The following is a 22,025-nucleotide window of genomic DNA, read 5'->3' as shown; positions in this document are numbered from 1 at the left end:
GTGGTGCAGTTTCTAGAGGAAAGCAGTCATGTTTTTCCAATCCTTGACAACCCCTTTAAATAGTATCAGACTGCTTATTTGCAAGGAGATTTTCGACATGTTGAAATATTAAGCCAAATGATCACGCCTAACTTTAGAAATGTGTAACAATGAATAAGTAGCAAATGAATCTTAGAACTCACATTTATTAGCAAAGAATAAATTACAAGCATCATTTATGTCCGAAACATAAATGTGTAGAATAAAATGTCATTTTTATACTTAGTATAAACATTATGTAGTTCTCACTAAGACACTTATTAGGCATTGCAATTAAAAAGTTACTATGCGGAATCATAAGGATATAGGAAACCTCCTCATCCAGTTCCATGTCTTCAGTTCTCAATGTCCACTGGAGCTTGTAAAGCCAGCTTTGTTATGGGGTCACCAGTAGCCATGGGCCCACGCCAACTATCCAGACAGCAGCATGCTTTGATTGTCATGTAGTAAAAGTATATGTACCGTTACTTTGCTTAAAAGTTGGCAAAAGGAGCTGATGTTGCCCACAGGATATTTTTCCAAATACACATGGTGCCAAGTCTAGGCATTAGATGCTTTCATCATTAGAACTGTTTGTTCTGGGGGCGCTCGCGAGCTGCTAACCAAGATGGCCGCATGCTGAGGTAGCTCCGCGACTCCTGGGCACAACAGCTATATAAAGCAAACATTTGAGGTGAATTCACTCGCCCTTTTACCCTTCTTCTTCCTCCGGAGGATCTTCTGCCCGGATTGTTCATGGTTCGGAAGAGCGCAGTGGGCCGAAAGGACTCGAAACCGGAGTCCTCCGTCCCTGCCCCCCAGCCTGAGACTGCAACTTCGCCCGCCATGTCGGCTGTTTCGGACGACGACATACAGGCCTCGCCTGAACTTATTGCAGGCTCCCAAGAAGACGGCTCGCAGATACCTGAACCCCAGTTCACCACCAGGGACGCTTCTTTGCTGCAGAAATTTAAACAGCTCCTGCAGCAAGAATTGCAGCTCACCGCTTCTAAGCTGTCGAGAGATCTTACCAAAGAGATACGTGAACTGGGAGCCAGGACAAACGTCTTGGAAACTAAGATGGACGACACCATTGAAGTTTTGAATGCGCACGATGCCGAATTTGATTCACTGAGAGCAGACCTGGATTCAACGATGCTACGCCTGGAGGACTTCGAGAACCGTGCACGACGGGGGAATCTCCGGATAAGAGGTCTGCCCGAGACATACGAGGACCTTAACTCCTCCATTACGGCCCTATTCCAAGAGCTGGCACCGGATCTCCCGGTGGATAGGCTGGAGATGGACCGGGTTCATAGGTCGCTAGGCCCTAAACGACAAGATGGCAAGCCACGAGACATAGTGGTGAAGCTCACTTATTATGCCACCAAAGAAACCCTGTCTCAAAAGGCTAGAGCCACATCGTCCCTAAAGTTTCAGGGCCACGAGTACCAAATATTTGCGGACCTTTCTCCGATAACTATACAGAAAAGGCGAAATATGAGAAACCTACTGGCTGTTCTACAAAGCCGCCATATCAAATATCGATGGGGATATCCTTTCAAGCTCCAATTCTCTCTAGCCAACAAATATTATTCGGCCAGCACGGCAGATGAGCTTCGGCAAATTTTGGTCACCCTACAGCTTCTACCGACAGACGCCGCCCGATCAAGTCAACTTTCTCAGGAACGTCGTGATGGGCCGCCGCTACGTCCTATTTGGAGCAAGGTCCCCCCCCGCGGACCTCCCGGGAGATCTGGATCCGTTTATGATATTCGAGATGACCCCGACTGATGGATGAGTACTTTTAACATGTTTCCACCCTGTATATTGGTTCTCTTGCGGCGGGGACTGATCTATTTGCTGAGTGGCGGGCGGTAGTGGAGGCCATGTTTTGCTGTATCTGGAATAAGTTTGCTGTTTAACTAGATGCAAGGTTTATTGACTTGGCACTAACCATTTATTTTTATTTTTTCTATTAATGTGGTTGTCGTTTTGCTGTCCTGCCGGCTAGACATACTTTGCCTTGCCTTTTGGCGGCACTGTGTGTGTGGCCTGCAGGAGGTCAACCGGCAAGATAATTCCAAGTAATTGTTGCCTTGATTGATGGCTATGTTTAATTTTGGTTATATGACTGAACGCGACTCGGCGTGCCTGGTCCGCCATCTTACTTGGGGCAGAATGTTCTGGAAATTCTGTATCTGGAATAAGTTTGATGTTTAACTAGATGCAATGCTTATTAACTTGGCACTAACCATTTATTTTTATTTTTTCTATTAACGTGGTTGTCGCTTTGCTGTCCTGCCGGCTAGACATACTTTGCCTTGCCTTTAGGCGGCACTGTGTGTATGGCCTGCAGGAGGTCAACCGGCAAGATAATTCCAAGTAATTGTTGCCTTGATTGATGGCAATGTTTAATTTTGGTTATATGATTGAACGCGACTCGGCGTGCCTGGTCCGCCATCTTACTTGGGGCAGAATGTTCTGGAAATTAATGTTCTCTCCCCCTGGCCCATACTCCCTTGCTAGTTTTCCCCTCTCTGTCATTGCTTTCCCCTATATGTCATGACATGGTGTTTAGGTTCACCTCAACAGATTGCCGTTACCACACCTTTGTGCCCAGGTGTTGGCGAACCCGAACTCTATCAGTAGTATCCCCTGTGCTACTGCCCACCCTTTTCGGTCGATTTTCGGACGAATTTCCCTCTTCAGTTTTCCAAATGCATATTTGTCTCTACACCCCTTTTTACCTATTCTGTTTCTCCCTCCCCTCTCTTTCCAGCCCTTCTTTCCCTTTCCCCCTGCCGGTCAGAACTCATTATAAAATCATCAGATCATACATATGGCTACTTCTGCCTTGAAAATAATCTCTCATAATGTCCAAGGCTTCAATTCGCCACATAAACGATCGAAGGCATTTCATTTCTACAAAGCCTGTCATGCGGACATTGTCTGCCTCCAGGAAACCAGGTTCTCTGTTGCCTCCAAACCACAACATCTTAGTGCACACTTTCCTGTTTTCCATTGTTCTTATGCCCATGAAAAGCGACGCGGGGTAGTTATTGCCTTCAGAAAGAATCTCCCTTTTCTTTGTAACAAGGAAATTCTTGACCCTACTGGTCGATATGTGATTCTGGTCGGTACTCTATTTGATGTAGAGGTGACCCTAGTGGGATATTACGGACCAAATGAGTTTCAAACAGAGTTTTTTTCTCACTTATTTAAACAGATAGATGCCAATCGAAAGGGCTTGCTAGTGGTCATGGGCGACTCAAACCTGGTAATTAATCCAGCTTTAGATAAATCCCCGACCCTGACATCATCCACACCTCAAACTTCCTCGTCTATGTTTAGTGACATGCTACAGGCTCACGATCTACATGACCTGTGGAGGGAATTACATCCCAATACAAAAGATTTTACGTTTTACTCCAACCCCCACTCCTCTTTTAGTCGCATTGATCACATATTCACGTCTCAGCGTTCATTACCACTATGCTCCGCCGCAAAGATACTTAGCACACCCTGGTCTGACCACAACCCGGTTGAGGTCTCCTTCTCTTCTCTAATCCCACGGGGGCTATCCTTTAATTGGCGACTAAACGACTCCCTTTTGACATCCAAAGACTCATTCGCACAGATTGAAGAAGCGGTTAAGGAATACTTTAACTTAAATGTAGGTTCCACGTCTTCGCCGATCATACTATGGGAAGCCCATAAAGCCACCCTGCGGGGGACTCTCATTAGGTTGGGGTCTATTAAAAAAAAAAACAGAGAAAAGAAGATAACAGACTTATACCAAACACTAGCACAAAAAGAAAATGCTTGGAAACAGACGCCTTCACATGCTAATAAAGCGTCAGTTGAGGCTACCAGATTAGAGCTTGACCTTTTATTGACGGAACAGGCTGAACGTAAGCTACGATGGTCCAAGCAGCGCTATTACTCGCAAAGCAATAAACCGGGTAAACTTTTAGCACGTCAGCTGCGAGTTCCCGCTGCGCCAAAAGAACCAATTAGATTGCGGACAGCCTCCGGCACAATAACAGCAGACCCTAATAAGATTGTTTCCCAATTTCAAACTTTCCTTTCCAAATTATACTCATCCCCCCCACCTTTTGATCCCTTGAAGGCTGAAGGCTTGCTAGCTAATTTGGTTTTTCCAGATATTACCTCCTCTAATCTCGAAGCATTGGAAGCTGAGATATCTGAGACTGAAGTTCAGGCAGCTATCAAGGAATTAAAACCTTCCAAATCTCCTGGCCCAGACGGTTTCTCCCCATTATATTACAAAAAACTTTCTCCGCTCCTAAGCCCATATTTGACCCAACTCTTTAACACTATCAGAACTGGCACAACCCTTCGGACACCAACCCTGACAGCCCATATTGCAATGATCCCCAAACCTCAAAAGGATGCTCTTCAAATTACCAACTATAGGCCAATATCCCTCCTGAACACTGACATAAAAATTTTAGCTAAAATCCTGGCGGTTAGAGTAAACCGCTTCCTTGACGGGATTATACATGGAGACCAAGCAGGCTTTGTCCCTGGAAGACAAACAAGCGACTGTACCAAGAGAGTTATATCCTTGGTTCACCTAGCACGCAAGAGAAATGTGGCGTCAATGCTTCTCTCGCTCGACATTCAAAAAGCCTTCGATACAGTATCTTGGTCTTACATGGACTTTGCCTTGGGGAAGTGGGGTTTTGGTAGCCACTTTATGTCATGGGTGCACGCCCTCTACTCCAACCCTACTGCTAAAGTCTGCTACGCGGGCTACCAGTCTGCTTCTTTTCCTATTGAACGGGGCACCAGACAAGGATGCCCTCTATCCCCTATTCTATTTATCCTAGCACTTGAACCCCTAGCCATGATGATTCGCCAGAATCAGAACATTAGGGGACTGGAGTTAGGGGGAGTGCAACATAAATTGTCCCTCTTTGCAGATGATATGCTACTCATGCTCTCCCAACCCCTTATTTCCCTTCCTAACTTAATGCAAACTCTATCAGATTTCGCTGCTATTTCTGGTCTTACTATAAACCCCGCAAAATCTATCGCTTTAAATGTTAATCTATCACAACAAACCCTGCACTCACTACAAAGCCATTTCCCCTTCCAGTGGGCCGGACACTCATTGAACTACCTGGGTATCCAGTTGACTCCCTCCTATGAGCAGCTGTATTCCGCTAATTACCCCTCCCTTATTCGCTCAATAACATCTTTGATGACATCCTGGCAATCCACCTATTTATCTTGGATAGGCCGTATTTCTGCAGTCAAAATGACCATCCTTCCAAAGCTTCTTTATTTGTTTCAAACCCTGCCAATCAAAATCCCAGCACACATTCTGCGCCTCATCCAGAATCGGATCTCATCTTTTATTTGGAAGGGAGCACGCCCTAGAGTATCCAGGTCCACCCTCTGTTCACCAAAGGCAGATGGGGGACTGGGGGTTCCGAATGTCTCCAAATATTACCAGGCAGCTATGATAGCACCCTTAACTAAATTGCATGCTTCTGCAAATATGCCTCTATGGGTGTACCTGGATATTCCGGAGATGTCGCCAACCCCGATCCAATCAGTGCCCTGGTTACCTCCCTCTTTCCGCTCCTCCCACCTATCACCCCCACTCATGCACATTTTATCGGTATGGGACTCAGTTAAATATTCTAGCAGATTGATCTCGCCGCATCTTCCCCTCCTTTCCCTGTGGCATAACCCTTTATTCTCCCCAGGTACAGACAATTACCAAGCCTTTAAATGGTGGTGGACTAGTGGTATACTCAGAGTCCATCATCTTCTAACGCCCACCCATTCCCGGATTCTCTCGTTCTGTGAGCTTCAGACCTCTCAGCAGATTCCCAACGGCGAAGTGTTCCGATATCTACAACTTAAGAATTGGATTACTTCTCTTCTCCACAACAAGACTGCTTCGGACTCTTACTCACAGTTCGAGCGAATCTGCGAAAACAACCCTAACACTAAAGGGATCATATCAGTCTTGTATAAATGGCTCCTTAACAACCCCACACCTGTTCCCCACACATACGTGGATAGATGGCACCGGGATCTGGGGGTGACGCTCGAACCAGCAGATTGGCATAATATCTGGAGTATAGTATCACACTGCTCCATTAACACAAATATTTTAGAATCGGCTTATAAAGTCATGATGAGGTGGTATTTGGTTCCTAGCAGACTTGCACGTGCCTTTCCCACCTACCCTGCCTCTTGCTTTCGTGGTTGCCACTCTCCCGGTGACATGCTCCATATTTGGTGGTCCTGCCCTAAGCTTACCCGATTCTGGAGTAGGGTATTTGGTCTCGCCCAAAGTCTGTTTGGCATTATTATAAGAAGAGATCCGAAGATAGGCCTTCTCCATCACAAACCCCCAGAGCTTACGAACGCACAATTTCGGTTATTCTCTTATATCCTTTTGGCTGCAAAAATAACTATAGCCCACTCTTGGAAAAAACATACAGTAACTTTTGCAGGGGTTAAAACTAGAATGGACCAGATGTTTGTGAACGAAAAACTCACAGGAATCTTACTAGATAGGGTTGCCGGGTTTGAGTCGCTTTGGTCGCCCTGGATTAGCTACGCATACCCTCACTTACCTGCCAATATGATCACTGCTTATTAAGTCCAGTGACTTTTCTTTTCATTCTAGATTTCTGACCGGCTCCTCCCCCCTTACCAATCCCAGTTTTCCGCTATATTCTTCCCAACCCTTCTATTCCCCCCTCCTCTGTCTCTTGTTGTATAGGATGTTTCCTTTTCATATATTGATCCTGCATTTACTGTCATTGCATTCACGAATGCTTGTCATTTTGTTTTTTATAACAACATTATAATTCATTGAGTGAAATGGTTTATATTCAATTTTATTTTAATCTGTTTTTGATATATGTCTTTTACCTAAATGTAAAAATGTTCAATAAAATTTGTTGAAAAGAACTGTTTGTTCTTCTGAAACTGTTTTACCAAATTGGTGAGGACCTCCAGCCCCTCAACAAGTCCATCCCCAGAGGCGGCACAACAGCCCTGGACATGCCACTGGTGTCCTTTCATCTTTGTCAGTCCCAATGACTCCGCTAGCTCCATGGGCTTCCTGGCACCTGGAAGATCTTGCTTATTGGCCATCACCACAAATGGGACTCCTCTCATCTCATTATTTTCCATGATGGCGATGAGCTCTTCCCTGGCCTCCTGAAATCTCTCAGGGTCAGCACTGTCCACCACAAAAACCAGCCCATCCGTGTTCATAAAGTAATGCTTCCACAGGGCTCTGATCTTGGTCTGACCGCCTACGTCCCACACGGTGAAGGTGACATTCCGGATGGGTTCCACAGTCTCGACGTTGAATCCGATGGTGGGGATTGTAGTGACTGTCTCATTCAGCTTCAATTTATATAATAAAGTTGTTTTTCCAGCAGCATCAAGACCCAAAAGCAGGATCCGAGCTTTGGTTCCGGAGAAGTTCAGAAGGGTTTGGTAGAGGCTGCTCAGGAGAACACCCATATCTGCTGCAGAAGATGTTCCTCTCTGTAAGGATCTCTTTGCTCTGGAGTAGGTTGCTGTGTATGCTTCATGAAAGCTCTCCTACTATATATACAGTGATCTATTAATGGCAAACCCATAAAACCTAGCAACCACGGACGCTCTCAAAGAATTTCCTGGTTGATCTGTCACTCTGTGCTGTGTTGGAACTTTTCTCTACAACCAGTTCTTACATTGTCAGTAGTGAGAGAAGCACAGGAAGTGATGTCACTGCAAAGCCCATAATGTCACTGTAAACATAACCAATACGAATAAAGCTGGGCAATTTAAGGCAAGGGCTACACGTCGACATATGGTCGCAGGAGAGTCGTGGGATTACCGCAACGGTGATTCAACCTCAATGTTTACCTGTGGGAAACAAGTCGCGGGCGTTATATTCTTTAACCTTTTGTCTAATATCCACAGCCGTAGTTTATATTTTTATTGTTTATGTTTTAATTTTTTTATTTTGTGTCGGATGGTTATCTTCATATTTTTTATGTTATATTCTGCTACTTTTCCTCTGTATATTGAGACCTTCTGCATAGGGGTAATGTTTTGTACCTTATTTTATTTATTTTTTAACTCGTTTTATTGAAAGAATTTGCACAATACAAATGTCCGTAGTACAGAACAGCAAAGAAACACATTTAGGTAATCATACATTACATGCACATAGAGTAATAGTAGTAATGGTGGTAATTAACAGGTGATAACACATTAGATCACATATTTAACCTTCCATAAGAACATCCCAGCGTGCATCATACATTTTAAGGCCAATTTTCAAATTTCCTAATTATTTCAGACAAAATATAGATGTCCTGCAAGTAACCAATCGTGTATCATCCACCCTCCTCAAGGTTGCAGCAACTGGTCCCTCAGATCTGTGAATCTATGCGGAGTGTACAGGGTGCATGATGAGTCACACCAAATCTGCCATATTTTATAAAATTTACTAATACACCCTCTTTTCTTATATAAAACTCGCTCATATCGAATAATGGAATTAATCAGCGATTTCCATTTCGTCACCCTAGGAGGCCTTTGATCCATCCACCGAAGTGCGATGGTTTTCCTTGCCATAAACAATACCTCCTGCAATAGAATACGCATGTGGAATGGCCACTGATCCTCAGGCAGCACCCCAAATAGACAGATCTTGGGTGAGAGGGGAATCGGCTGCTTCACCACTTCCTCAACCACTTTCAACACATCCCCCCAAAAGGAGGCCACCATTGGACAATCCCAGATCATATGCCAGAAATCAGATCTGGGAAAGCGGCATCTATGGCATTCAGTGCTAGGGTATCTACCCATTCTATGTAGTCTCACCGGCGTGAGATAGCTCTGATGAACTATAGATAGCTGAATCATTTTGTTATTTGCCGCCGGTGAGACAGAAATAGGAGATTAAAGTACATCCTCCCATTCCTCCCCCGTCAGATCTGGTATCAAGCCCTCCCATTTATCCTTCACCGGTAACTTGACATTGGCCAGTTTAGCTTGTATAAGAGCAGTGTAGACAGCAGAGATCAGCCCCGGGGGCCCTGTGATCTAAAAACACCAATCAGAGGGAATCGTGAGAATTCGTGATCTGACCTAAGGGTATTGACTCGCGAGAGCATGTCGCAGTTGCAGATATCTATAGAAGCCTTCTCTAGGAATTTGGAAGTCCTCTTGCATTTGTGTAAAGGATTTAAAGGCGTTATCAATATACACATCCCCAATTCTACGTACCTCAAAGCCACACCAGAAAGGGGGGGGGCTTGACCCTTCATTAGATGAGAAAGAAGGGGATTATCCCACAGTGGAATGTCCACCTGTATATTCGCATATGCATAAATTTGTTTGGCAGCCATCCAGGCCTGTACTGCCACCCTATGGATTGGAAGCATTGCTTTATAGGTTCCCGGGGAACTTTCCAGCACTGGCCAAAGATGTGTAAGATGCAAATATGTAGCGAGGTGCTGTTCCCTCGTTGGTAACGGATCCGACCCTGTCCATAGCTGTAGGTACCTCAGCTGCCCAGCTAGATAATACATGATCAGGTCCGGCAATGCCATCCCTCCCTCATGCTTAGGTCTCTGCAGGGTGGACAAGCTAAGTTTGGATCTGTTGGATCCCCATATAAAGGCTGGGAATAATGCATGGAGGGATTTAAAAAAGGCCTTATATACTGGTATGGCTGCGTGCTCCAGGACATATAGACATTTTGGCAGAATAACCATTTTAATTAAATTTACTCGGCCCGTCACTGCCAATGGAAGGACCCCCCACACCTTGAATTTGAGCTTGATATAATCCAACAGAGGCAATATATTGGTAATTCGATCCTGCCTATGGTCTCGGTTTATAATAATACCAAGATATTTAAAGGACGACACCACCGGCAAACCGTGCTCAGCATCCGCCCACCCTACCTACCTCCTTCAAAGGCATGAAAAATGATTTATTCCAATTAACATGTAGGCCAGAAAATCTACCGAACTGGTTCAGGATTTCAATAGCTAGCCCCAAATTGTCCCTCGGGTATGTCATGTACAATATCACATCATCTGCGTACAAACTGATCCTCTCCTCTCTTCCCCCCAACACTATTCCCTGATATTCTGGGTGCGTTCTGATACGTATCGCTAAAAGTTCAATAGCTACTGCGAACAATAGCGGGGAGAGAGGGCACCCCTGCCTAGTACCTCTACAGAGATGAAAATAGGGGGACATTATACCATTGATCAAAATTTGTGCCCTCGGATCCTTATACAGGATTGTTATCCATTTAATGAAAGTCGGGCCAAAACCAAACCTCTGTGACGTTTCAAGCAAATATGCCCACTCTACGGAATCAAAGGCCTTGGCCGCATCCAGGGATGGCATGGCCCAGTCCCCCTTCAGTGCCTCACCTATTTGCGCCAAAATTTGAACCTTGCGTATATTGTCAGAAGTGGACCTCCCAGGCATGAAGCCCGCCTGGTCCGGGTGAATGATTTGTAATATTACCTTATTCAATATATTTGCTAGTACCTTTGCAAGTAGCTTGTAATCTAGATTCAATAATGAAATAGGGTGGTAGGAACTACATTCACTAGGGTCTTTGTCAGGTTTTAGTAACACTACAATCGTGGCATCATAGAAACTATCCAGGAGCTTGCCCTCCCTGAGAGCGTGAGAATACATAGAGCATAGTGGGGGGATGAGCTGGTCAGAATAACGAAGGTATACCTCCAGTGGAACCCCGTCCGGGCCCGATGCCTTACCCTTCGACATATCCCTCAATGCCTGTATAACCTCGTCTTCCGTAATGTCAAGTTCTAACATGTCCCTGCCTGCCGCATCTAACTGTGGAAAGTTTAAATCATCCAAATATGATATACACTCGGACATATCATACGTAGACTGGGAGGAGTATAAGTCCCTATAGAATTGGGTGAAGCGGGCTGCTATGCTGGGAGTATCAGTCAAATCACGTTCCTGACCATCCTTAATCTTTAGTATTGCTGAGCTCTGAGAGCTGTGATTAATTAAATGAGCCAACAATTTGCTAGATTGGTTTCCCAATTCAAAATAGGTTTGCCGAGCAAAAAATAGTTTCCTATCAGCTTTTTCTTGTAGCAATAATAAGTATCTACGGCCCACCGTCAGCCATGCATGTTTGTTAGCCTCCGAGGGGTTCTCTATGTATTCGCCCTCCAGTGTTTTACATTGATGCGCCAACTGACCCTCTTCCTTTGCCGCCTCACGTTTTATGTAAGATATTGTAGATCGCAAGCAACCTCTCAGATAGGCCTTCAGGGTATCCCATAAAATATTTAAATTATCACACAAGCTATTGGTATCTTGGAAAACCTCCAATTGATCCGGTATGCGATCTTGCGGCCCTATCAGGGTGAGCCAGAATGGGTGAATTTTCCAGTTACCAGTTCTCACAGGCCCTGGGTGATTGAATCGCGCTACTATCGGAGAGTGGTCTGACATTCCCCTCGCTTCATAAGAAATATCCGTTACCATAGGGACCATTAGGGCGTTCCCAAAGATGTAATCTATACGGGACAGGGAGTTTCTGCTGATAGAATGACATGAGTATACCTTTACATTCGGATGTCTGCACCTGAATATATCTATCCAACCCATTTCTTGAAACAGCAAGTTCAACGATGTCGGAACTACCGGTACAGCACCAGAGTCCACTTCCCCCCTGAATCTATCACATCTGGGATCCAAGACCATGTTAAGGTCCCCCATACCCAATACCGTAGCCTGTGGATATGCGGCGGCCTCATGTAAAATCTGTGTATTCGCCGGAGGAGGAACATACAGGCCCAGTAATACAAATGGTATTGTGATGGCAGGAAGGAGGTGAAGGGAAAGTGAGCCCTAATCTACCCACCGCCCTGTCCCTGCCTACTTGCAACGACCCGCCCTAGGCGACGAGGTACAACTGGGCGGCGGTCCCTACGCTGTCTAAGTGCACAGGAAAACAAACAGGGAACACGCAAGGGAAGGGGCAGTAGCCACGGAACGCCACGAGGAAACGGAACGGCGAACGAACAGTCAGGACCAGGACGAAGTGAGTAACCCGAGCGGGCACGGAGACAGAAGCAAGCCAGGGGCAAAGCAAAGCAAAGCAAGTCAAAGTCAAGGAGAACTGCAGCAAGGCAGAAGCACGGCAGAAGCAGGCTGGAGCAAGCAGCAGTGGGGCCAGGAATCCAAAAGAATAACAAGCAATGAGGAAGAGAAAACTGCAGGTATAAATGGACAGGGGGCGGAGCTAACTCTGACTGACCAGGCCGCGATAGGCTCTCCCACTCCTGAGCCTGCCACCCTGATTGGTGGGAGCCGGTGTCAGTCTAAGAGGTCTGGCCTCAGGTGTCGACTGATTAACCCTGGGAGTCTCCACAGACGTAGTGCCTGGCAGATCCTTTACAGTACTCCCCCTTTTATGAGGGGCCACCGGACCCTTACTAAGAGGACCCGGTTTAGTGGGGAAGAGAAGGTGGAACCTCCTGACCAATACCCCAGCGTGAACATCTCGAGCAGGTACCCAAGTCCTCTCCTCCGGCCCGTATCCTCTCCAATGGACCAGGTACTGGAGGGAGCCCTGGATCATCCTACTGTCCACAATCTTGGCCACCTCGAATTCCACCCCCTCAGGGGTGAGAACGGGAACAGGAGGTTTCCTAGAGGGGGACCAGGACGGGGAGCAGCGTTTAAGGAGGGAAGCATGAAAGACGTCGTGTATGCGGAAGGATGGGGGCAGCTCCAGACGGAAGGATACAGGGTTGAGGACTTCAATGACCTTATAAGGCCCAATAAATCGGGGAGCAAACTTCCTGGACGGGACCTTAAGGCGCAAGTTCCTGGACGACAACCAGACCAAATCCCCGACGACAAACCGGGGGTTAGCAGAACGTCTACTATCCGCCTGAATCTTTTGTGCGCTCTGGGACGCCTCTAGGTTCTTCTGAACCTGGGCCCAGACAGTGCACAGTTCCCGATGAACCTCCTCTGCCTCAGGATTATTGGAACAACCAGGGGAGACGGAGGAGAACCTTGGGTTAAACCCGAAATTACAGAAAAACGGGGAGACCCCTGACGAGTTACTGACCCGGTTATTCAGGGAAAATTCAGCAAGGGGAAGGAATGAGACCCAATCGAATTGACAGTCAGAGATGAAACACCTTAAATATTGTTCCAGGGATTGGTTGGTCCTTTCCGTTTGGCCGTTAGTTTCGGGATGGAAGGCGGAGGAGAAGGACAGATCAATCTCCAACTTTTTACAAAAGGCTCTCCAAAATAAGGAAACAAATTGTACCCCTCTGTCCGAAACGATATTGACTGGGGCCCCATGGAGACGCAGGATGTGTTTCACAAACAAAGAAGCTAACGTCTTGGCGTTAGGTAGCTTCTTAAGGGGCACAAAGTGGCACATCTTGCTGAAGCGGTCGACTACCACCCACACCACCGACTTGCCCTGAGATGGAGGCAAATCGGTGATAAAATCCATGGAGATATGGGTCCAAGGTCTCTGGGGAATGGGCAAGGGACGTAGTAGGCCCGCAGGTCGGGACCTAGGGGTTTTGGACCTAGCGCAAACCTCACAAGCGGCGACGTAAGCCCTAACATCTTTAGGCAACCCAGGCCACCAATAGTTTCTGGTAATGAGGTGTTTGGTGCCCAAGATGCCAGGATGACCAGATAGAGCGGAGTCATGGTTTTCCCTGAGTACCCTCAGCCGGTATTGCAGGGGAACAAACAGTTTGTCCCCAGGGACGTTCCCGGGAGCTGCACCCTGATCAGCCGCGATATCAGAAGCTAAATCAGAATCCGTGGCAGAGACGATTATACCAGGGGGTAAAATACAAGCGGGATCCTTCTCGGAAGGAGGATTGGCCATGAAACTACGTGACAGAGCATCAGCCTTAATATTCTTGGACCCAGCCCTATAGGTAACCAAGAAATTAAATCTGGTAAAGAATAGTGCCCACCGAGCTTGTCTAGGATTAAGCCTCCGGGCCGATTCTAGGAAAACCAGATTCTTGTGATCCGTAAGGACCGTTACCTGGTGTCTGGCCCCCTCCAGGAAGTGCCGCCACTCCTCAAAAGCCCATTTAATGGCTAGAAGTTCGCGGTTGCCAATATCATAGTTACTCTCCGTGGGCGAAAACTTCCTAGAGAAGTAAGCACAGGGGCGGAGATGGGTGAGGGAGCTGGTACCCTGGGACAAGACGGCCCCCACTCCCACCTCGGAAGCGTCAACCTCCACAATAAATGGCTCCTCTTGGTTGGGCTGAATCAGCACGGGGGCCGAGATAAAGCACTTCTTGAGAGTCTCAAAGGCCTGGACGGCCTCAGGGGGCCAATGGAGGACATCAGCACCCTTGCGGGTAAGGTCCGTAAGAGGCTTAGCGACGACCGAGAAGTTGGCAATAAATCTCCTGTAATAGTTGGCGAACCCTAAAAAACACTGTAACGCCTTAAGGGAGGCAGGTTGGACCCATTCCGCCACAGCTTGAACCTTGGCAGGGTCCATGCGGAATTCATGAGGAGTGAGGATTTGCCCTAAAAATGGTATCTCCTGTACCCCAAAGACACATTTTTCAGTCTTAGCAAACAGATTATTCTCCCGAAGGACCTGGAGCACCTTCCTGACATGCTCCACGTGAGAGGACCAGTCCTTGGAAAACACCAGTATGTCATCAAGGTACACAACAAGAAAATTACCCAGGTACTCTCTCAGGATTTCATTAATAAAATTCTGGAAGACAGCAGGGGCGTTACACAACCCAAAGGGCATGACCAGGTATTCGAAATGACCCTCGGGTGTGTTGAACGCAGTTTTCCACTCATCCCCCTCTTTGATGCGGATAAGGTTATATGCCCCCCGTAGATCGAACTTAGAAAACCATTGGGCTCCCTGAACCTGATTAAAAAGATCCGGAATCAAAGGAAGTGGGTACTGGTTCCTTACAGTGACCTTATTCAGGTTACGATAATCAATGCACGGCCTAAGACCACCATCCTTCTTCCCCACGAAGAAGAAGCCAGCACCTACAGGAGAAGTCGAGGGGCGAATGAAACCCTTGGCCAGGCATTCCTGGATATACACCCTCATGGCTTCACGTTCAGGACATGAAAGATTAAATATCCTACCTTTAGGAAGCTTGGCACCAGGCACCAAATCGATAGCGCAATCGTAATCTCTATGGGGGGGCAACACCTCGGAGGCCTCCTTAGAAAACACATCGGCGAAGTCCTGAACGAACTCAGGAAGCGTGTTTACCTCCTCCCGGGGAGAAATAGAGTTAACAGAAAGACATGACATAAGACATTCATTACCCCATTTGGTGAGATCCCCAGTATTCCAATCAAACGTGGGATTATGCAACTGCAACCAGGGAAGGCCTAAAACCAGATCAGACGATAATCCCTGCATTACCAGTACAGAGCACTGCTCCAAATGCATGGAGCCAACCAGGAGTTCAAAAACAGGAGTATGCTGAGTAAAATAACCATTAGCAAGGGGAGTAGAGTCGATTCCTACTACAGGGATAGGATAAGGTAAATCAATACAAGGCATCTTTAGAGACATAGCAAATTCCACAGACATGATATTAGCAGATGAGCCAGAATCCACGAAAGCACTGCCCGTGGCAGACCGGCCAGCAAACGAGACCTGAAAGGGAAGCAAAATTTTATTGCGTTTCACATTAACGGGAAATACCTGTGCGCCCAAGTGACCTCCCCGATGATCACTTAGGCGCGGAAGTTTTCCGGCTTCTTATTCTTGCGCCTGGGACAGGTGTTCAGTAGATGCTTGTCGTCCCCACAGTAGAAGCAGAGACCGTTCATTCTGCGAAACTCCCTACGTTGTCGAGGGGACATGGAGGCCCCGAGTTGCATAGGTACCTCCGAGTCCTCCGTGGAGGGGCGAGGAGGCGGGACCTCGGGGGGGATCGCAGAAAAGTCAGAGGGGAGCACACTGAAGCGTTCTAGCTGACGTTCCCTGAGACGTCGGTCAAGTCGTACTGCTAGGGCCATAACCTGGTCAAGAGAGTCAGACGAGGGGTAGCTAACCAGCAGATCCTTCAGGGCGTCAGATAATCCTAACCTAAACTGGCACCTTAGGGCCGGATCGTTCCACTGAGAGGCTACGCACCACTTCCTAAAATCAGAACAGTATTCCTCAACCGGTCTCCTACCCTGACGTAAGGTCACCAACTGACTCTCGGCTAAAGCAGTCCTGTCAGTCTCGTCGTAAATGAGTCCGAGGGCAGAGAAAAAACGATCAACAGAGGAAAGTTCAGGGGCGTCAGGAGCCAAGGAGAAGGCCCACTCTTGGGGCCCTTCCTGGAGTCGGGATATGATGATACCCACCCGCTGGTTCTCGGAACCTGAGGAGTGGGGCTTAAGGCGGAAATATAGTCTGCAACTCTCCCGGAAGGAGAGAAACGTCTTACGGTCCCCTGAAAACCGGTCAGGTAACTTGAGGTCGGGTTCTAGAGGTGAGGTGGTGCGCCCAACCCTTTGGGCCAGGGCCTGGACCTGTAGGGAGAGGCCCTGCATCTGCTGGGTCAGGGTCTCAAGGGGGTCCATGATAGCGACAGCGTAGGAGAAATGGTAGACTAGGTAAGGGCTTGTTATTCTGTGATGGCAGGAAGGAGGTGAAGGGAAAGTGAGCCCTAATCTACCCACCGCCCTGTCCCTGCCTACTTGCAACGACCCGCCCTAGGCGACGAGGTACAACTGGGCGGCGGTCCCTACGCTGTCTAAGTGCACAGGAAAACAAACAGGGAACACGCAAGGGAAGGGGCAGTAGCCACGGAACGCCACGAGGAAACGGAACGGCGAACGAACAGTCAGGACCAGGACGAAGTGAGTAACCCGAGCGGGCACGGAGACAGAAGCAAGCCAGGGGCAAAGCAAAGCAAAGCAAGTCAAAGTCAAGGAGAACTGCAGCAAGGCAGAAGCACGGCAGAAGCAGGCTGGAGCAAGCAGCAGTGGGGCCAGGAATCCAAAAGAATAACAAGCAATGAGGAAGAGAAAACTGCAGGTATAAATGGACAGGGGGCGGAGCTAACTCTGACTGACCAGGCCGCGATAGGCTCTCCCACTCCTGAGCCTGCCACCCTGATTGGTGGGAGCCGGTGTCAGTCTAAGAGGTCTGGCCTCAGGTGTCGACTGATTAACCCTGGGAGTCTCCACAGACGTAGTGCCTGGCAGATCCTTTACAGGTATAGTGTCGATGTAAACATGTATAAACATATATCTACCTTCCTTATCCACTTTAAGTTTGACCACTTCCCACCTCAGAGATTTGTGGATTAATACAGATACCCCCCGGGAATAAGACGTATGAAAGGAGTGCGAAGACCATTGGATCCAAGGTCTACGCAATAATCTAATTTTATCCGGGACTAAATACGTCTCTTGCAGACATATTATAGAGGGATTGAATTTACGGATACATGCAAAAATGGCCGCCCTCTTCCGCGGGGTACCCAACCCCCGTACGTTCCAAGACATGATCGGTATGGACGCCATTAGTGGACCTGGAAACTAAGTCTACCTCGGAGGGAAGTTGGCTCCCGGCTCCTGCATAATACCAATATACATTCTTTAGTGACATTTTCCACACCTCTTTGCACTGTATCATCTCTTAGACATTTGCATTCATAAATAAGTATAATTTTGCCTACATACGGCATTGAAAACATGAACGACAGAACTAACATATAAACAGTGAACTGCATCGGCAATGCGAGATGACACGTAGGCCATTGCCGAAACATGCCCTCGTGGCACTAAAAAGTAGCGGGGGAAAGCCCCGTGCTATTATGCAGTGTTAAAGTATCCCTCCCTATCTACAGCCCCACACACCACATTGCATCATAAGCCCTTTCCAGAAATTCGCACAGGAGAACTATAAATCAATCCTCAGTTTAAGCTATACATCAGTAATATTCGACCACCAAATGCTTTCTGGGCAGATACCAGGAACACTCCTGCGTTCTCTCAACTGAGGCCCCTTCTTCACTTCGACCGGATCACTCCTTCCCAGTACAGGCTAAGTACCTTAAGCAGAGTGGAAACGGATTGGCAGTCCCGGCAGTCCATCCAAATTAAATGGGGAGGATGAGAATGACCCTTTTCAAGGCCTCCAGAACTATCAATCCACCGGATAAATCTTCCAAACTGGGTTTACCGTAACATTGGCATCCATCCTTAAACTTAGGAGACCAACCGGAAACTTTAGCCTGTATCAGGCGCATGAGGAGCTCCAACGACAACTTTAAATTCCAGCACTTTCCATCCTCACCATCCAAAGGACTCACACGCGGCGGGGCGATCTCTTTCCTCTCACCCAATCGTCGGCCTCCACCGGAGAGTTAAAAAAGATAGAACGGTCGTTATCCACTACCCGCAGCCTTGCAGGATACGCCATGGAATATGGGATATTGAGATCCCTCAGCCACCTTTTCACCGCCATGAACGTAGCTCTACGCTTCTGTAGATCAGCCGAGAAATCTGGGAATATGGAGATGGCGACGCCATTATACGTAATTCCTTGCAGTCGGCGCGCTTGACGTAGGATCATGTCCCTGTCGTTACAATTAAGCAAACGGGCCAGCATCGTCCTCTTAGGGGCCCCAGGTGGAGGTGGTCTTGCCGGTACCCTGTGCGCCCTTTCCACTGCAACTATATATATATATATATATATATATATTCATCACAATGACTTCTGCATCATTCCTGACACTACAATGATTTTTTTATATTGCCCTCTGTCCCCAATGTCACATATATTATTGTGATTATGTTAGGGATCTGCCAGGTACTTCATCTAGCTATACTCCTGGGATTAATCAATCCACACCTGAGGCCAGACCTGCTCGACTGACACCATCTCCTACCAACCAGGGTGGCAGGCTCAGGAGTGGGAGAGCCTATCGCGGCCTGGTCTCTCGGAGTTAGCTCCCCCCCCTGCCCTTTATTACCTGCCCTGTGCTCTCCCTCAGTGCTTGTAATTCTTTTGGATTCCTGGCCCCACTGCTGCTTGCTCCAGCCTGCTTCTGCCGTGCTTCTGCCTTGCTGCAGTTCTGCTTGACCTGCTTGCTTGCCCTGGCTTGCTCCTGTCTCCGTGCCTGCTCGGGTGTACTCACTTCGTCCTGGTCCTGACTGTTCGTTCGCCGCCCCGTTTCCTCGTGGCGTTCCGTGGCTACTGCCCCTTCCCTTGCGTGTTCCCTGTTTGTCTTCCTGTGCACTTAGCCAGCGTAGGGACCGCCGCCCAGTTGTACCTCGTCGCCTAGGGCGGGTCGTTGCAAGTAGGCAGGGACAGGGCGGTGGGTAGATTAGGGCTCACTTTCCCTTCACCTCCTTCCTGCCATTACATAATTACAAGCCCTATCGTTTCTGACAGAGGGGTACAATTTGTTTCCTTATTTTGGAGAGCTTTTTGTAAAAAGTTGGAGATTGATCTGTCCTTCTCCTCCGCCTTCCATCCCGAAACTAATGGCCAAACGGAAAGGACCAACCAATCCCTGGAACAGTATTTAAGGTGTTTCATCTCTGACTGTCAATTCGATTGGGTCTCATTCCTTCCCCTTGCTGAATTTTCCCTGAATAACCGGGTCAGTAACTCCTCAGGGGTCTCCCCGTTTTTCTGTAATTTCGGGTTTAACCCAAGGTTCTCCTCCGTCTCCCCTGGTTGTTCCAATAATCCTGAGGTAGAGGAGGTTCATCGGGAACTGTGCACTGTCTGGGCCCAGGTTCAGAAGAACCTAGAGGCGTCCCAGAGCGCACAAAAGATTCAGGCGGATAGTAGACGTTCTGCTAACCCCCGGTTTGTCGTCGGGGATTTGGTCTGGTTGTCGTCCAGGAACTTGCGCCTTAAGGTCCCGTCCAGGAAGTTTGCTCCCCGATTTATTGGACCTTATAAGATCATTGAAGTCCTCAACCCTGTATCCTTCCGTCTGGAGCTCCCCCCATCCTTTCGCATACATGACGTCTTCCATGCCTCCCTCCTTAAACGCTGCTCCCCGTCCTGGTCCCCCTCGAGGATACCTCCTGTTCCCGTTCTCACCCCTGAGGGGGTGGAATTCGAGGTGGCCAAGATTATGGACAGTAGGATGGTCCAGGGCTCCCTCCAGTACCTGGTCCATTGGAGAGGATACGGGCCGGAGGAGAGGACTTGGGTACCTGCCCGTGATGTTCACGCTGGGGTATTGATCAGGAGGTTCCACCTCCTCTTCCCCACTAAACCGGGTCCCCTTAGTAAGGGTCCGGTGGCCCCTCATAAAAGGGGGAGTACTGTTAGGGATCTGCCAGGTACTTCATCTAGCTATACTCCTGGGATTAATCAATCCACACCTGAGGCCAGACCTGCTCGACTGACACCATCTCCTACCAACCAGGGTGGCAGGCTCAGGAGTGGGAGAGCCTATCGCGGCCTGGTCTCTCGGAGTTAGCTCCCCCCCCTGCCCTTTATTACCTGCCCTGTGCTCTCCCTCAGTGCTTGTAATTCTTTTGGATTCCTGGCCCCACTGCTGCTTGCTCCAGCCTGCTTCTGCCGTGCTTCTGCCTTGCTGCAGTTCTGCTTGACCTGCTTGCTTGCCCTGGCTTGCTCCTGTCTCCGTGCCTGCTCGGGTGTACTCACTTCGTCCTGGTCCTGACTGTTCGTTCGCCGCCCCGTTTCCTCGTGGCGTTCCGTGGCTACTGCCCCTTCCCTTGCGTGTTCCCTGTTTGTCTTCCTGTGCACTTAGCCAGCGTAGGGACCGCCGCCCAGTTGTACCTCGTCGCCTAGGGCGGGTCGTTGCAAGTAGGCAGGGACAGGGCGGTGGGTAGATTAGGGCTCACTTTCCCTTCACCTCCTTCCTGCCATTACAGATTATTATTATTAAAAAATAATAATATTTACATAAACATTTTACCCTGATAATAGATGTAATATTATATACAATATAACATTCTTTTAATAAGCGTCTCATCACTTTTTTACACTTTTCAATTTTTGGAAATATACATCTGAATTATATCAATTATATTATATTCTTTAAAAAAAATATTGGAGTAATTTATTAAGAACTCCATGCCAGTTTTCTGGTGTAGACAGACACAATTTGCACAAAAACTTAGTTTTTGTGAATTTTCCATTCTTACGGCACCTACCCTACTATCCATGTGCCAACAAATTTACTATAATTTACGCCAAAAGCAGGTGTAAATTACAGCAAAAATTACGCCAGCTCATAGCACGGAGCGCCTAATTTATTAAAAGGCGTGCGGATCTTATTAAATTAAGCGCATTTGTCTCCTGCGTAATATATATTAAAACTGGCGTGAATATATAAGTATGCTTGGACTCATACTTGCAGCACTGGCCGCACGCCAGAAGTATAAGTTCTAAATACTCAACTACTTAAAGAGGTTCTCCAGGACTTTTGTATTGATGGCCTATCCTATGTATTGCAAATATTAAAATTCACGGTAAAATTCCCACAACAGAATGAGCATACTGCAGATTTAAAGTCTGCAGCATGCTCTGATTTCCACTTGGAATTTTTCTGGTACATGTGGATGAGGTTTTGAAAACCCCAACTACATGTTTTGTGCTGTAAATTGCTGCAGGAATCTGCAGCATACTCGCCACGTCTGGACCTAGCCTAAGGGTGTGGTCACCCATCCGCACCAAAATCCATCTAAAATCCGCTCTCGGCCTCCGATTGATATCAATGGGAGATCCGTGTGGCAGTTTGAACAATGTAGAATTTTTTGTTGCGGATTTTAATTCTGCATCAATAAGTGATATGTCACTTAGTGACGTAGATTCAGTGTGGAAAAGCCGGTGGATTTCCACAAGCGGATTAGACCTATTTATTAATCACTTTGCGGATTCACTGCACATCACTGGATATCCGTGTAAAAAATCTGCGAATTTCTGACGCGGATTTCCTTTGAAATATGCA

At 47.6% G+C, this 22,025-nt stretch overlaps 1 protein-coding gene across 1 annotated transcript; it reads right to left on the bottom strand.

The window, feature by feature from the left end:
* Positions 1–5,968: 5,968 nt before the first annotated feature.
* LOC142666514 (uncharacterized) lies at positions 5,969–7,745 on the bottom strand. Its single transcript, XM_075846587.1, has one exon. It carries the CDS (start codon positions 7,543–7,545, stop codon positions 6,943–6,945), a length of 603 nt encoding a protein of 200 aa, XP_075702702.1. The 5' UTR covers positions 7,546–7,745; the 3' UTR covers positions 5,969–6,942.
* Between the last annotated feature and the right edge of the window lie 14,280 nt (positions 7,746–22,025).

This window comes from Rhinoderma darwinii, chromosome 13 (genome assembly GCF_050947455.1).
Source record: "Rhinoderma darwinii isolate aRhiDar2 chromosome 13, aRhiDar2.hap1, whole genome shotgun sequence".
NCBI lineage: Eukaryota > Metazoa > Chordata > Amphibia > Anura > Rhinodermatidae > Rhinoderma > Rhinoderma darwinii.
The sequence above is the reverse complement of the archived record's forward strand: the minus strand, read 5'-3'. Positions and strand labels throughout refer to the sequence as shown.